Here is a 16664-nt window from a genome sequence, read left to right as displayed (position 1 = left end):
CTCGTTCGACGTCTACCGAGTACGATTAATTGCTAAGACGGCGGACATTAATTGCCAGTGCCGCGACCACAGCTCGTGTGACTATTAATTACGGATGTAGACGACGGCGGGATCGGACTTCGAAGTGCACGAACAAGACGCGCGTTCGCTAGACTGTGAACAGGTGAACCTCGGCGCGGTAATGGGATCGTAATAGATCGTAAAATCGACTGAATACCTTCTCGGATATTATCTTCGTTTTTGCGAATCGAAATCAAATACGAGAGTGTCGTACGACGGACGTTGGAACTTCCAACGGTTCGATGTTCCAACAAAAATGTCAAGGAAAATTCAGCGTTTAAACTCGGGCGAAAACTGGAAGTTTAAATAAAAATATCAAGGAAAACGTAGCTTTTTTAAACTTGAAGGGAAACTCGAAGTTTGAATAAACGAAAATGTCAAGGAAATTTCAGCTTCTAAACTCGATGTTGGAACAAAAAGGTGTCAAGGAAAATTCTGTTTCTAAACTGCAATGAAAACTCTCGGTGCAAGGAGACAAAGAGTCACTCGTCGTCATGCAGCCGTCACGTGGTCGTCTTGTCTGTCCGCTAAAACACACAGCCTTGTAGAAAAGTCATTGAGAACATCGCAATTGTCAACAGCGGTATCAACCAGTTTACCGATAATGCAATGGAACATCTTAGAAAAGTACGAAAAAATAGACAAATGTATTTCTGCAAGGAAATGACAAGTAGCGATGTCGATAAATCGCAACCCTCGACTAGCCGATCGTAGGAAAATTATAAATTATTTGATATTGTAAAATATCTTTATACATATGTACCATTATTAATAAAAATATTCGATTATTATACTTGTCTTTTTTTACCATTTACCAATATAATTCTTCGAAATTTTCTGTATTGAACAAATCTTGAATGTTTCAACGGATCAGTTCAATTTACGACACTTCAAGTATGAGACGAGAACTTAATGCTGGAATCGATTGTGTTCGAGCTTGGAGAGTCTATCGTATTGGAATATTTGTACGGAAAAGTTTTACTCGACGAGGAATGTGTCAAATTTACAATAATTTTTCAATTTTTATTTTATCCTCCCACAAGCATCGCGATCACCAATTTCTTAATTTGATTACATAAATATATCAATTCTAAAAAATACTTATCATAATCATACATCCAATTCTCAAAAAACGAGTTACATACTTCAATGAATTTATTCATAGCAAAATGATATTTAATACTTATTGGCATATGTTTAAAATCTAACGTTGTGTTATACGTACAATTTCACTTCTAATCCTTTCTCCTTTAATCGCTTAATATTATTAGATTCTAAAAAAGTAAGTTCGAAAAATGTTACAAATCATATTTTTTCGTATATTTCGGTACATATAGCGCATAATATTCCATGCAATGAAATTCCATAATTATTCCATATAATTAATTTTCCGCAGATTTGTAGAGCCAATTTTCTCATTCTAAGGCTACTACTTTTATAATATATCCATTGTAAATTTTATTATCGATCGTACGCGCGAAGTTATCGATTGCGGAATAGGTGGCTTAACGATGCATTGTGTGATTTATTCATCGGCGAAAAAATAGAAATGGAAGGTTGCCGGATCGGCGAAGGGAAGGAAGTTCAAATTCTTGGCAGCCAGTCAGATTCGCGACGAATTGCATGATCCACGTTGCCCTCTGATGCCATCTAACGCGTTTTCTTTCACATCCACTTTTTAATTATGAATTACCGTACTGTTATTTCGTTAAACCGAATCATAAATAATAATTTTTGGTAAAAGAAATTTCACTACACGTTCAACTGTTAGAAGGTGAAGATATAATTTGTGTAATTAACACGTTCGATATCACAATGAATTTTAACAAATTCAATACGGAAATATTTTTACAATTCTTACTTTCCGCGACTACAAAAATGGGAAGAAATCTGTTCTCGTCGGTTTAATTAAAAAATTCCTACGCGCGTTAGATTGTTGGGAAACGTCAAAGAAGAATAATATCGGTACGTGCATCGACTTCATAACGTGTTTTAAAATAAAACAGTCACTGTAGATCGATATATTCGTACAATGAATTTAACAAATAATGTATGATATAATAAATCATAAATGAATACCTAACATTTTTCCTTATTTTTCAACATCTCCTTTGCCATTTGAAAAGTACAGTATTTACATATCGAACTATAAGATATATATATATATGTATAAATCTATGTAATTAACAGGTCGGATAACAAAGTGGATCGTCCATATAAATAAAGTTCCACTGCAGCTTTCATTTCGACTTCTTTCACACAAATTCCTTACTTTCCTCGTAGTTGTATCAAACTTCTATCTCCAACCACGGAAACGGTTTCAAATAAACGAGTTGCTCTGGTGCGTTCAACCCTCTACAGTCGATACGCGCCACCCCTTTGGAGTTGCGATATTATCTACCGGAACACGAGCGAAGAACGCAGCGAAAGGATTCGCGTTTACACGCGGCGCGGGCCGGTTTTATTGCCGGCGAAACCACCAAGAGAACAAATGGATAAACCAGGAAAGGGAAGAGCAATTTTGAGTTCTATCGTTGGCTCTCGAGCGGACAGGAACCGGCTACGATTTCGGAGCTTTAGAGTTTCCAGCGAACGCTACTCTCTGTGATGAATGAAATTTCGTCTGTGATGAAGTCTGTATGATGATTGCAGTTGAAAATCGCGAATTGTACACTGTTAGGGCGATTCTTTCGAAAGAATGAAAATTTCGTTCGATCTCCTAGCGTTAAATTTGCAAATTGTGCATTGTTGATTTTCCGTTCTGTCGAAAGCGCGCAGATATCGTCGAAGCTTTAGAGTTTTAAAGTTAGAAAGTTCGAAATGGCGCGTTGTTAAATCGATTGTTTCGAGAGGATTGAAATTTTATTATGTTTCCTGGGGTTAAATTTGCAAACTGTGCGTCGTTGATTTTCTGCTCTGTTGAAGGTATAGAGATCTTACCGAAGCTTTCGAGTTTTAGACGATCGAGTTACAATTTATGCATCGCTAAACTAAAACTACTAAAAAAGAAAGAAAAACAAATAAATTGATTCTTTTAGAGGATTGAAAATTTTATTAGATCCTCTAAATTATTAAAATTAAAATAAATTAATAAAATTAAAGTTGAATCTGCAAATTGCGCATCGTTGGGTTTGTTCTCTTCAAAATGTTGATATTTTGTATTTTTGGTTCAACATTTTCGATCGCAACATCTCGGAATCGATTTTCTTCGAAAGAACGGAAGTTTCATTAAATATTTAGAGATGGAAGATCGCGTCCAAGGAACAATTCGCTGTAGTATCATGGGTGAAATTCAGCGAAAAGAAATTTGAATTTGAAGCTGCATTTCGAAGTTCCATCTTATTTTTACAGTGTATACATTTCGTTAGGTCTTTTCTTTCTTTCTGTATTTGACGTTTCTCTATTAATAAATGTGTTTCGAAGAAGATGTAGGCTTCGTTTTATTTTCAATCTTAGAAAAAGAAGAAGATTCGTTGGCCGGATTGAAAAAGCGAATCCGTGTCGAAAACAAAGTAAAATAAAATGGTGACACGGAGAGAGTCTTGGCACAAGCGCTAACCGATTTATTATTGACTCGGGTCATGGATAGCCGCGACCGGGCGACAGCCACGGCGAAAAAAGCAAATCGACCGGAATACCTCTCACTGCTCTGTTTCCGGTCCAGCCTCGTGAACCCAACATCAACCGTGGAATTTGGAGAACTCTATCTATATTTACACATCGATTTTTCTCTCCTTTCCTTTCACCGACAATAAATTCTATTCAAAATCATCGGCTCGTAAAATTTATTCTTCATATGCACTTTAATTATACCTATCCCATTTTACCAATTATTCTACTAATTATACCATTTCGTGTATCATAGCCTGTATGATTTACAATGTATATTCGCGCGTTGAATTTTCTTTCTTTTTCCTTAACACGTGATAAATTTCATTCAAAATCAACGGCTAATAAAATTCCCATTAGTTGCAATTAATTCAATTGCACATTTCTCGCCTCACAAACTGGTTAGTTATGTTTCATGGTTTTTCGTTGAAGTTACGTCAGTGCTGTGTAAGCCTCTTGGAAGCTAAACTTGCCTAATTTCGTTTTCTTATCAATTCTTCAATTTCATCAGATAAATACACGATTAACGTCCACGATAAATTCTCAAAAACAAATGAGTTGCTTTCATGAACGAACGAATATTATCAAGATATATTTAAAAAATTGTTTTTGTAAGATCGTTTTCTTTGCTTCTCGATTTACCGAGTCTTCAATTTCTCCTCTGAGAGGTTCCTGCATTTCGATATTATCGAACAGTCAGAAAAATGTGCGTATAATTGAAACACTAAAAATTTAGAGAAATGCATGTTATTAGAATTGAACAGACATTGTTCTATTTAACCATAATTCATATTATAAAATTATCGTACATGTTCACAGTGAAAATATCCTTTTTGCACGACGAGTAATTGTAAATTGTGCAATTTGTAAAATACCTTCTTCTTAGGATTAAAACATTAGAGTTGTTGCCAATTTTATAAAGTACAGTTTAGCTCCTAATATGACTCTATTGATCCATCTTTCGAATTCGTTAACTTCCAACCGCTTTCATACCTTTTACATTAGAATAAATTTTGATAGCAAATAGATAACAATTGTATCCTCAATAAGAAGCGTCATTTTACATTCCTCTTGCAATTTTTGTGACAAATCCATAGCTTCCGAATCGGAGCTTTGCACATTAGTATTTTGCTCCATATTTATCCAAAATCTCTAAAGAGAAATAATCAAAATTGACGCTGCAATACAATGCAACGATATTACGCTAACAAAAAACAAATTGCATTATTTTCCCTCTGAATTATTATATTCTCTCATTTTCGTATGCAACTGCTTAAAGAAATTCATTATTCGAGTTAAGGTTCCATCAGTCGCGTAAATCCGCTTACATTACAATCCTTGACGCGTTGACTCGAATTTGATGTATTTTGCCGGAGCCGCAACACGTTCAAACGCACCGCACCATAACGCTATTGTTATTGCAAAATATTATATTATATCTACGTACTGTATTTTTCTCCGACCACGTTAGCTAAGTCATTCGCATTGTCCAACATTTTCTATGGCTCGTGAAATTTATCTGACTTCGATCGTCATAAGAAATTGAATAAAACGTAGGTCGCTGGTTGCCACTGTGACAGTCAAAGTGTTAAAGGGTTAAACGAATGATCCATCGTAAGCTACGGTGAGAGGCCAATTACAAACGGTCGGTGAGATGTCTGTGTGCACGCGGTGCTCGTTATTTTCGGACGGTAATCCAAGTCCGACGAAAATACCGGCCTTCCCAGTGCCGGACACGAAAATAAAAAAAATCGTAATTGTCGAAGCCCCGGGGCAACGAGGATAGTATCGTCTTGGCTCGCGTCACCGGCTGTAAATCCGGACAGTCGTCGTTCGTCGATTCGCCTATTACACTGTTTCCTTTTGACAGTTATCGTCGCGTATTTATGAGACGCGTTCCGCCGCCTCTTCTTTCCTCACGTTCGCACCTTGCTTTTCCTACACCCGGAAGTCGTGTCTCGAGATCCTTGTTAGCCAATGTCGGCACAACCAATATCGCTTTCCACGCGTCTCTTTAATCCCTCTTCGACCAGCTTCCGGATCGTTCTTTTTCTTTTAGGTACGAGATTATTCTATGTTTATTTCGTTATCATGGTTTTATTATTTTGAGGAAGCTCATAATATTGCTAACATGGGGTCTTTAGCTTCCTCTTCTTTTGACAATTTCTATATCGTTCTCTTTGTTTTATTTCTTGGTATTTATACGTATACGGTAGTATGGTGGCTATTTGTTATCCTGAAAATGTTCCTTGATAATAACAATTCTCTATATCGGCGATCTTTTAATTGTAATTGTTTTGAGAACTCTCTTGTTTAAAAACTATCTTCGTACGTATCTTTCATACGCAAGCTGGCTATTCCAATTTCCAAGATAAAATGTTCAAGTAAATCTCCATATCGTGAAAATGCTAAAATATTTGTCTAAACCTGTTCTTAAATTCCAGCTGAAATGGAGAAGAAGAAAAAACTCCCAGTAAAGTCTCATATTATAAATAATGAAATATTTATTCAAACCTAATCTTAGATTCCAATTTCTCTAACTGAGACCCTCGGCAAATCGACCACTTTCTGAATGCTAGAAAATTTCTCCAAATCTGTTCTTAAACTCCAATATCCAAACTAAAACCCTCACGTAAATTCCCATATTCTGAGTGCTAAAATACTTATCCAAACCTGCTCTTAAATTTCAATTTCCCACTTAAAATCCCCGCGTAAATTCACCCATTTTCTAAGCTAAGATATTTATCCGAACCTGGCCTTAAGTTCCAATTTCTAAAATAAAATCCTCAAAGGGAAATTTCCATCGTTTAAATATCGTTACATTGATAGAAAGCTGGGCTTGAATTCCATCTTGGAAATATTGTTAGGGGGCGGCAGTGGAATATCTCGTAGGATCGCAGACTGCGAACCGGAGAACGTTAATGACGATCTTTCGGTGCGGTTTCCGGAATTCTACACACGATCTACAGAAATCCACCGTGCCGAGCATGCAAGCATGCGATACAGACATTGCTCACGCTCTTGATTTGTGTTGGAATCCTAGCAAGAGACGCGGTCATCGAGAGTTATATCTCAACAATGAAATATATTCCAGCAACAGTTTCTTACTGCCACGCTGTGTACAACGTCGTTTGATATCTAAATCGTTTCGACGATATTTGAACACGGACACTATCCGTTGTTCCGTCTGTGTTGCAAATCTGAGCATCGAGGAAGCTGTCTTCGGAGCTGCATCTACATCAGGACACTTTGGGGGGGCAAGGATGGCCCTTGGGTTTCTTTGGACGTACACGAGCGAACCGAGTTTCCAACAGAGCGGAGTATCGTCACAGAGATAAGAATATCTTTCGAAGCACAGAGAAATTAGAAATTAGTAAATGTGTACGAGTGGAACGAGAATATCTATGGAATTTTGGAAGATTTCTGTCGACAGAGTGGGAGAAAGGTAACTTGAAAACTGGTTTCGTCCATTAGATATTATAAGGAATACTCTATCTTGAATATTTCACATATTTTCGCATTTTGTGTATTTTAAATCTCCCCCGAATACATAGTCTAGTAATGAAATATTTCGACGAATGTTTATTTCCAACAGATTTATAGCTTTCGATGCGTATTAATTAATACGCACTAGGTCCAGAGAAGAATTTTGTGGCTTTTAATGTTGTAATTTACTGCAGTACTTCGTTCCAGACTAATTCTCTAATTAATTAAAAAATGATATGAGAGATATGGCAGAAAATATTCTCATTTGAAGAATTAATCGTATGATTTTAGAAATTTAAGAACAGCAATCAATAATTACGCAACTTTATTTACTTCGTGCGTCCATTTACCAACGGAATTTCAAATCTTTAGAATATCCAAATGATCAAGCGAACTTTCGGTTCAAAAGTCCAGCAAATATGTTCAGAATAGGCTAATAATACCGGTACCATTTGTATCGATATTTCTGAACCACCGAAGTATTGTAATTATAACATCGATGTGAGCTTCGCTGTGTAAACGAGGAGCAGAGTGACAAATGTGTATTTCTGTGCAATATTGTGCAACATCTTGCTCTGATTTATCTTTGCAACTAGTCTCCGATGTCAGATGAATTCTCACAGATAATCGTACGTTATGTTACGTACGATTACGCAAGCGTGGCAATTAAACGATTTCTTTTATCTGCATAAAAGTAAAGAAGCTTCGAAGTCAAAAACTGTATATCGAATTGTGTATCATCGGTTGTATAAAAGACACGACGAAGTTAATTAAGAGATAATTTTCTTTTTTTTTTTTTTTTTGAAGTATCGCAACTTTTGAATTAGAAAGTTCGAAGCTGAAAATTATCGACTATTCGATTATTTGGTAACGAAAATTTATTTGTTCTACGACTGGGCCAATGACGCGCTTCGAAAATTCGCTTCATTACTTTCTCGTTGTCCTACTTTTTTTCATCGTCTTTCACTGTGAGCCGCAACTGATAGGAGAAAATGATAGTTATATAACTATATACATAGCAGGATGCTGTCAAAAAACTAGGGTAACTGTCAATTGTTAACGATGAGTTTAATGTCTTGTAGGCGTTACATGGACGGTGTGCGCATTCATCAAACGAATTAACGGGATGTTTTCTAGAACCGTCGATTAAAGTGTACGTTGCTATGATATGATAAACGAAAATAACGAAAGAACCTAGCGATTATTGCTGCTGGTAATTTCATCGGTAAATGAAATTTAGGATGAGAATAATTTTTCATCCTTCGAACAAAGTCCCGCGCTTCCTTTTCAATGATCAGTTTCGTGAACTATTCTTTCCAAGAAACTCTAACGATTTCGCTAAACTGCACAATTTACAAAAATTCCATTTGGCAATTCTATTTAATTCCCTACAATCTAAATCGTTAAGAAAAATGTGGCGGAATTTTGTAGCCGCTGCATCCTCTTTGAAAAGCATGTACCTAAAATGTGTCGTAAAAAGTAAACGAGTATACTCGTCGAACACAGAGTATGCGTGGCTGTTATAATGCAAAATCAAGTTGTGACAAATAGACTGTTTTATTTTTTAATTTCGTTCACGACGAGTATACTCGTGAAAAACAGCTAACCGATCGAGGAATTGCTTCTAATTTCCCAAACTTGGAAATTTTGCAAAATTTCACGTTCTTAGGAATTGCCTTTGATTTTCTGAAAGAAAACTGCGAAAAGTTCAATATTCCACTGATCATAATACGATAGACATTTTCTTTGACGTTGAGAATATTCAGGAAATACGTAAACGAAGATTATTCACCGCTCAATCTCAACGAGATAACGAGCGGACCTCGAGGAGTCACGAGTTTAATGAACCAAGGCGATAAGGTTAATTAATAAACGGCATAGTAAATGGACTGTATCGTGTGGTCTTACCTTGCCCTGCATAATCAGGCGGATGGTCAGAGTGACCGAGGGGTCATCGTTCAAAACTGGTTTCGAGTCCATACTGTCCATAATGAAGTCACAGGTCCTGTGATCCAAACGAAAGCTCTTCTTGAGATTTACGGGGAGAGGGGAAGGATAAGAGGCAGGATAAGGTGGGCAGGGGAAAGGTTAGGCGAGTGATTTTAGTTGGAGGGGTCTTGGGACGTGCTTTTCAATCGCTCCCAGGTGTGTTCAGTCCTTGCACTGCAATCAAAATATGCATACAGATTAGTTAATTATTTCTTAGAAGTTCGAGTGTAGCGTTAAGACAGTTTGTTATATTTCATTCAAATGTACATGGCGTATTCGTGTAACGTATTGTTATATCGTTGTAATTTAGGAATATTACATGTACAAATCCATCGTGAATTATAAATTAAGTTTTAAGACTCTCAATCTCACTCTCAATCATCCGAAATTGAGTACTAATTTTTCAATTCTTAAAGAAAGGTAACTTTATTTCCACTGGGTATATTCTATCTCTCGTTGTTGTTTTACAATGTTTTTAACGGCTTGTTTAACCTCTTGCTGTCCTCGATTCCTCTTCACGTTTTGTACCTTTGAAGATACCTTCTTCTTTCGAGCCATTTTACTCGTAGAGTTCGTGGTAATACACAAAAGGTACAAAAATCCAATTGAATAGCGAAAGCAAATATTTCAAATGAATTTCGGCTCATATCGCAAAATTATGGAATCTGTATTGTATCGAATTAATTTATTGTCATTTTGTGGGTTGGTAGGATTGTGCGTAACTTGGTCTAATTAAAATAATACGAGAAGATTTTAATAATATATCACGATCGTGGTTTACACGCTATAGATTATTCTATTCTATTGCGATTCCATAAATTATCTTCGATATACTATAATTTATATGATGCATTTTGTAAAATATTTTAGTCATCTTCCAATCGATATACCAGTCCAACTTTGAATTCTAATTATACTTATTGCATGTATATATAAGTCCCGTTGAGAAGCTCAATGGACAAGTGGATTTTTCCAAGAAAAACATAAGAACAGCAAACGTGACAAAATTTGTTTGTACACGTGTCAAAATTTGTTACGAACTAGCAAACCTCAACGAACACATCAAATAATGTGTCTCAATGTAACTAACGATATCAACCTATCCTTTTTTTCATCAATCACGTAGTTTGCAAATTTGGAAAAAGAATCAGAGTCCTCAATCATATTCGCGATCGAACAACCGATTGCAATAGAAATTAGAAAAGTTGAAAGCTAAATAGCAATACAATAAATTGTTATCTCATTATTCTGCTGCCTCTACAGACTTTTCAATGGAATTTCAACACCAGCCAAAGTTTTCCCAAATCAAAGATCCTTGTCATTCATATTGCTTCTCCACCGAGACAAATTCGACGAAACGAAATTAAAAACGAAACGATTTGTACAATATCGCGAAAACTTTCGCCAACATTCGACAGGAATCCGATAGAATGTATCGATTGCAAGTATCCCGATGAATGTATAACGTTTTCGAAGATAGTTTTTAATTCTGAAGCTCGTTGTATAGAATTCTAAAAGAGGATTGGGTAAACAGCGTGGTCAGTTATCGATCGGGTTACATATCGTGCTTTTTATCTCTCGAAATACTTTTCCAGGCTACGTATTTACCTCGCCGCTTTCTGATTTAATCTATCGACGAAGCAATAACTATCAAAGCAGGTGATTTTAAATCCACCTCCTTGAATATATACAAAGATGGAGAAACGTATAATGGATCACTGTTAATCGGATATTTATATAATCACGAAAGAAGGAGAATCGAATGCCAAGATTCCAATTATTCAATCAGCACTGCGAAGAGTAATGTCACTTTGCGACTGGCTCTTCTACAATTCTATTATCTTCGTTTATCTGAATGCAAATATTAATTCCAATGATAAATATACATTGCTCGCCGGTAAAACTAATCTCAGATTTTAATATACCACGTCTTTGCAAAACCATTTCAGGAAATGTGTTTCGGTTATTCATATCTGATAATAAAAAAAAAAAAAAAAAAAAAAAAAAAAAAAAAAAAAAAAAAAAAAAAAAAAAAAAAAAAAAAAAAAAAAAAAAAAAAAAAAAAAAAAAGAAAAAAGGTCTGCGAGTATATGGAACTATAGGTCTATTAAATTTTTACATATATCTCGAAATTATAGAAGTAAGCTGTTTAAAGAGCCATTATAATTAACAATTCAAACGCAATTAATACTAAAAGACTAAAATTAAAGCTTCAACCGCAATTTACTCGAGTTTTCATATTTAATAAAAAAATAAAAAAAAAAGAGAAGCCTTTTTAAACAACAGGTCTGTGAATGTATGGAACTATAGGCCTATTCAATTTTTACGTATCTCGAAATTATAGAAGAGGTAAGCTAGTTAAAGAGCCATTATAATTAACAATTCAAATGTAATTAATACTAGAAAAAACTAGAATGAAAATTTCGAACGAATTTTATTCGAGTTACAATTTTCTCTTACAAATTGCCTTCCCACAAAGTTTCACAATTTTTCTCAAAAAGTAAAAAGATTTTAAAAAGGCTCATAGAGAAATAATTCGAAATAAATAAAAAGGACGAACCTGTGATATTTCCAGTATCCTAATATTATCGTTAAAACATATTCGCTGTAGCATTCGTTCGTTCTAACGTGTCCCGCTGTACAAATAATTTGCTCAAGTCCAACAGAAATCCCGAGAACATGGCGAAATGAGTCCGACGAAATTTCATTTATCGCCGGTTCGATAAATTAAAATGGTAGCAGGAGATTAAAGAGGGAAGAAAACAATTGGTGAGAAGCATGAAGGAGAACTAGGTTACAAAGCCGACATAATTCGACCGATTCACCGGCGACAGGCTAACGACGAAGCTGAGAGGCGAAGAACAAATATATCTTAGCTCGAACGACCGGCTTGACATCAAAGCCTCTCAGAAATAAACGAAATATGTACAATTGCCGGTGCGAACTTAACGCGATTTTCACTGTACTGACGAACCAATGGGACCCAAGAACCGCCGTAATTCTCTTCAACGACATTTCCAACTTGTTCTCGTATAGTTTTCTAAGCCGCGTGAATTCTATTTCCGTGGAAAACGCGGGGAATACGAACGATCAGCAATCGTAACGCTCGCACAGTTAAATAAACATTACATTATCGTCAGCGTGATGCACACAGTATTCCAGGAAGCTGTGCAACAAACGCTGATTTGCATACAGAATTCCAGTCCAAAGATGTTGAAATAATTTGGTAAAACGGCTGGTTAGATTTGTTCAAGAGGATAGATGATTTTAATCATTGCGCTGCGTAATTGATCGTTCATTCTTGGGTAGTTTTAGCTTGAAACGAAGAAAAGAATTCTTTAGTTTTCAACTGCTCGTTTATCTTTCTATTTCATTGTGTTTCATTTATCGTTGTCGTTACCTTCCCGCTAGTTTTAGCTTGAAGAGAATTCTTTAATTTTCGTCTCTTCTTTTTTCATACTTTTTACGTTGGAATAAATTTGAAAAATTTAGAATAAATTTGAGAATAAATGTATTAAAATCGTATCCTTCGATGAACGCGCGCAGAGTGTAAAAGTTAAGAGACGTGGTTTTTAGTCCTTTTCAGATTTTCTTACTACGAATCTATATACTTCTCTACATTAGTATTTTACACATATATTTATCCAGGTTCTGGCAATACTCACGATTTTCTTTCTAGAAAAATAGTTAAAATTGACGCTATAATAAAATTTCATTTACCAAAACGGGATTTTAGTTGGTAATCGATTGACGCCTGGCGTCTGACGACTGAACTACTTACAGCATGAACCAAAAATGAAACAAAATGAGCAGATTTATTATATAAATTGTTTGTCCTCTAATTTGTGTATACAAATATTATAATGTGCATTCTATAATTTTCAAACGCAATTGCTCAAAGAAATTCTGGCTATTATCATATTGTTCGAACCTATTGTTCGAACAAGTTCATAAATAAACAAGAAGAGAAAGACGATGTTGCAAACATTATTTTTTAAATTTACCTTGGAATTTGCTATTGTTTATTAACTTTTTCTTCTAATAAATTAACTCGTGCAAGTAATCCTTCTTATTCTTTCTTTAACAGAAAATTGAAATTAACGAAAAATGGATTTGACCAATTTGGCTCCTGAGAGTTCCATTTACACGCTACAATTACATTTTAAATTTCAATAATAGCGAATGCTTGGGCAATTCTATTTGGAACGAATCCGCGTAACTAAATTTGTATTCTGATTTTCACTGTTGTAAGAGACAAAGAAGATGCCGTTTCGGATTGACGTTATTTTCAAGGCTCGCACGCGTTAACCGAGAGTGTGTGTATCATTGGCTGTCTGTTCTTTGTTGGTTCTAACGAACCTCTTCCTCATTACGTGCACGTGTATAGAAGCCACTTAAATATAACTTTCTGTCACAAAGAAGCCCTACGGCAACAAGAGAGAAAAATATGTTCAATAATCGTGCGCTGTCTTTTGTACGTGTGTGGGACGTGTCTCGAGAAGGTAACTAATGGAGTTGCTATAATACGCTTGTATCAAGCGTTCGAAAATACGAATTTTTCATAAACTTAACTTTTCAGTGCTTCAGCTGTTCGACTCTATTTTTCGCCAATTTTTTACATGATATAAATAAGGCGATAAATCGTACGACGAATTTAAAAGATAGTTAATCTAAGAAAATATACTTTTTAATTTATGAAGGCGATATCGTTGTGATCGCTAAATGACTAAAATTGTTTTCGCAGAAAAGAATAATGTACAAATTCTCGAATAGTCGGGAAATTTTCTCCAAAGTATCATTTAAGGATAAATTAAATGCGGCACAAGCGATATAGAATGTTTCATTTGACACTAATTGTATGTTAAGTATCGTTGACTTGTACATCATTTTATGCCCTTCATTATGAAACTTCCATAGTCACTATTTATGACAACGTTGCGATCAATTATACGAACATCGTTATTTAATTAGTATTCTAACATTATGCATCGCTGTGCAATTTTAAAGTGTAGAAGACTATTCGACACGAAGAGTACGCGAGGCAGAAAATCGTTTGCAACGTATCTTTCGTTTTTCAAAAAGGAATAACACAGTTTGAAAACAGTTCATTTTTATATAATTTAATCAGAGCGTCGCGGCGTTCCATATATATTTTTTAAGTATGTTCATATTTAGAATACTGTTTATCTATGGAGGAATTCGGAAAGGAAACGGTATATATAACGCTACTTGAAACACATCAATTTTGTTAAAGGATGTAACCTAAAAACTGGGTCGTATAAATTCTAAATATTAACATAACAAATAGCCGGCGGTTGTAAATCTATTTTAAGTGCTTCCTAAGTAGAGCCAAATGAAATTATAAATAGAAATGTACATCAAATAATATTTTGAATAATGGATGGAATTAAAAGGAAAGACAGCCAAAAACCAGGGACACGAAACGTTTGTCACGCTGGTCTTGAGAAAGAAATGTTTAAACAGATTTCCGCTTAATTATTCCAAACGATATATTAAACACACGTTTTCCGACGTTATGTGTTGTTTATTAACGTAGAAAATACCAATTGCCATAAATTGTTTCAATACGAAATAATAGAATTTTCATGCAAAGCAATTCAAACATATAAATTCCGGCCAATTTTCTAGTTGTTCCATCATATTTCTCACCAATTTCCCCATCAATTTTCGATCAGAATAATACGAGTAATTCATTTTGTTTTCATGAATTTTATTAACGAAAAGTTTAAAGCTTAAATTAATTCCTTTTTCCTTTTTTTAATCCACCACTAGACCACGAATACTCGAACAACAGAAATATATAAAAATAAAATTTAGATGACGAAGCGACATAATCTTATTACGTTATTAACGACCACTTCAAACAAATTCCGAGCTACTAAGTTACTTCAAGAGCTATAAAATCTCATGGAATTAGTGAAAAGTAACCGAGCGATGGATACAGCCTTATCCTATTGTAGTATTTCAGGATTAAATCCGTCCACATTTTTATTAATAGCCCACACATTACAAATTTCCGACACAACGATAGACGCCATTAAACTATTCTAAACTAACATTAGACATATCCCATATTTTTATAAACCATAAGAAGGGAGAAGTTTTTTTTTATCCAAGTTCACTTTATCCAACAAAGAGAAGGGAATCGTATACTCTCGTAAATTTTATCTCATCCCTGTGCGTTTTTGAAGTGCCATGTTCTCGTAATAATAATCTTTTATATCCTCAAATAAAAACACGCGGCATTGTACATTGCTGCAAAAAAAAAAAACCCTAAAAAAGAAATACAAAAAAGAAAACGAATGAAATACATAGCGCTTAAGCGAGAAAAAACACACAACGATAAGATAAATTACACGACTGCCGCCGTTATTAGATCAAACGAGAATTCATAATACACCTTTGTCACGCGAATTCCATCCCCTCGCAGCTGATACACCGGTTTGCGCTGTGTTCGCAACAGATTTTAGCCGGTAAAACTTCTTAGAGGCCGTCCACGCTCGGATCAGAAGGTTACGAGGATCGTTCGAGAAAATTCCAATAGTAAAATGGTAATAAAGCGCAGGTAAAGGGATTTACGGTTACGAAATGTTAGTCATTCCTGAGCAAATGATGTGTAGTGCTTAGAGCAGGTAGGGTTTCGCTCGTTCAGTTTTCAGGTCAGGCGATAAATACCTAAAAGTGCGAGGGAAATGTCGTCGAGCCAATATCAAAGTGTGCACCACGTGACACACACACACGTATAGCCGTCTGCTCGATCTAATTTGTCCGCTCCGCCTTTTACCATTCTGTCCCTTTGAAATTCCGCGATATCCTATTGGGGACGCGGTAAAGGTCAATTTCCCTTTAAGATGACGCTTTTTCAAGCACAAAGATCGTACATGGAATTTTCTATACTTTACGCAAAATTGTTTTATCTGTGCCGAGCCGCGGAGTTCTTGCGGGGGTTGTTCGAGGAGGCGTGTAAATGACGTGTTTATAAAATGTTCGGACGTATCGCTGTACAGGAAAAACAAAAGATTCTACTAGAGCGCAGAAATTGTATTTTGCCAAGGTTTAAATTCCGTGTCGCTAGTTAAATTTCATCCATCTGTTAAATTAATCCGTACGTGGGCAACTAGAACGTTGTGATTAGGGTAAACTTTGAAGCGTTAATATTCGTAGCTTTTGTATAAATTTTGCAGTAAAATATTTTCTCTGGGAAATAATGAAATTAGTTTTAGAAAGTATATACGCGTATGAGAGTTTCTATAAATTGAATGTATCGAGTATTAAGAAGATAATCGAGAACATACTGTTGGTAGAAAATACCATTTTTTTAAATTTGGAGATGTAAGGGCCGAAGAAATTTCATTTTTCTATTTATTGCAAAATATTTATCGATATCTCCTTTTTCAATTTCCATCTATAAACTGAAGCTAGAAATAAAGTGAATGATACCACACAATGTTATTAGACACTTGATATGAAAGATCATGATAGAAAAACAAATACTCGAA

The 16664-nt window shown here is 35.3% G+C and overlaps 1 protein-coding gene and 1 long non-coding RNA gene across 7 annotated transcripts in view; both read right to left on the bottom strand.

The window, feature by feature from the left end:
• The window catches only part of LOC122575859 (poly(rC)-binding protein 3), a 188371-nt gene that overhangs the window by 78193 nt on the left and 93514 nt on the right, over positions 1–16664 (bottom strand). For 5 of the 6 annotated variants that reach the window (XM_043745341.1, XM_043745340.1, XM_043745346.1 and 2 more), the window contains one exon: positions 9064–9318. In XM_043745341.1, the coding sequence (XP_043601276.1) occupies positions 9064–9144 (81 nt within the window). In that variant the 5' untranslated portion in view covers positions 9145–9318. Of the gene's footprint in view, positions 1–9063; positions 9319–11704; positions 11833–16664 lie in introns of those variants that run through there. The other variant, XM_043745343.1, reaches the window with a different exon arrangement.
• Positions 282–5863, bottom strand: LOC122575878. The gene is made up of 2 exons (XR_006319579.1): positions 4479–5863; positions 282–4393 (listed from the first exon to the last, which is right to left on the bottom strand). It is a non-coding gene; the product is annotated as an uncharacterized LOC122575878 (long non-coding RNA).

The sequence above is a fragment of the Bombus pyrosoma genome, linkage group LG15, assembly GCF_014825855.1.
Source record: "Bombus pyrosoma isolate SC7728 linkage group LG15, ASM1482585v1, whole genome shotgun sequence".
Classification (NCBI taxonomy): domain Eukaryota; kingdom Metazoa; phylum Arthropoda; class Insecta; order Hymenoptera; family Apidae; genus Bombus; species Bombus pyrosoma.
Note: the sequence above shows the minus strand (reverse complement) of the source record. Positions and strands in the feature narration are given on the sequence as shown.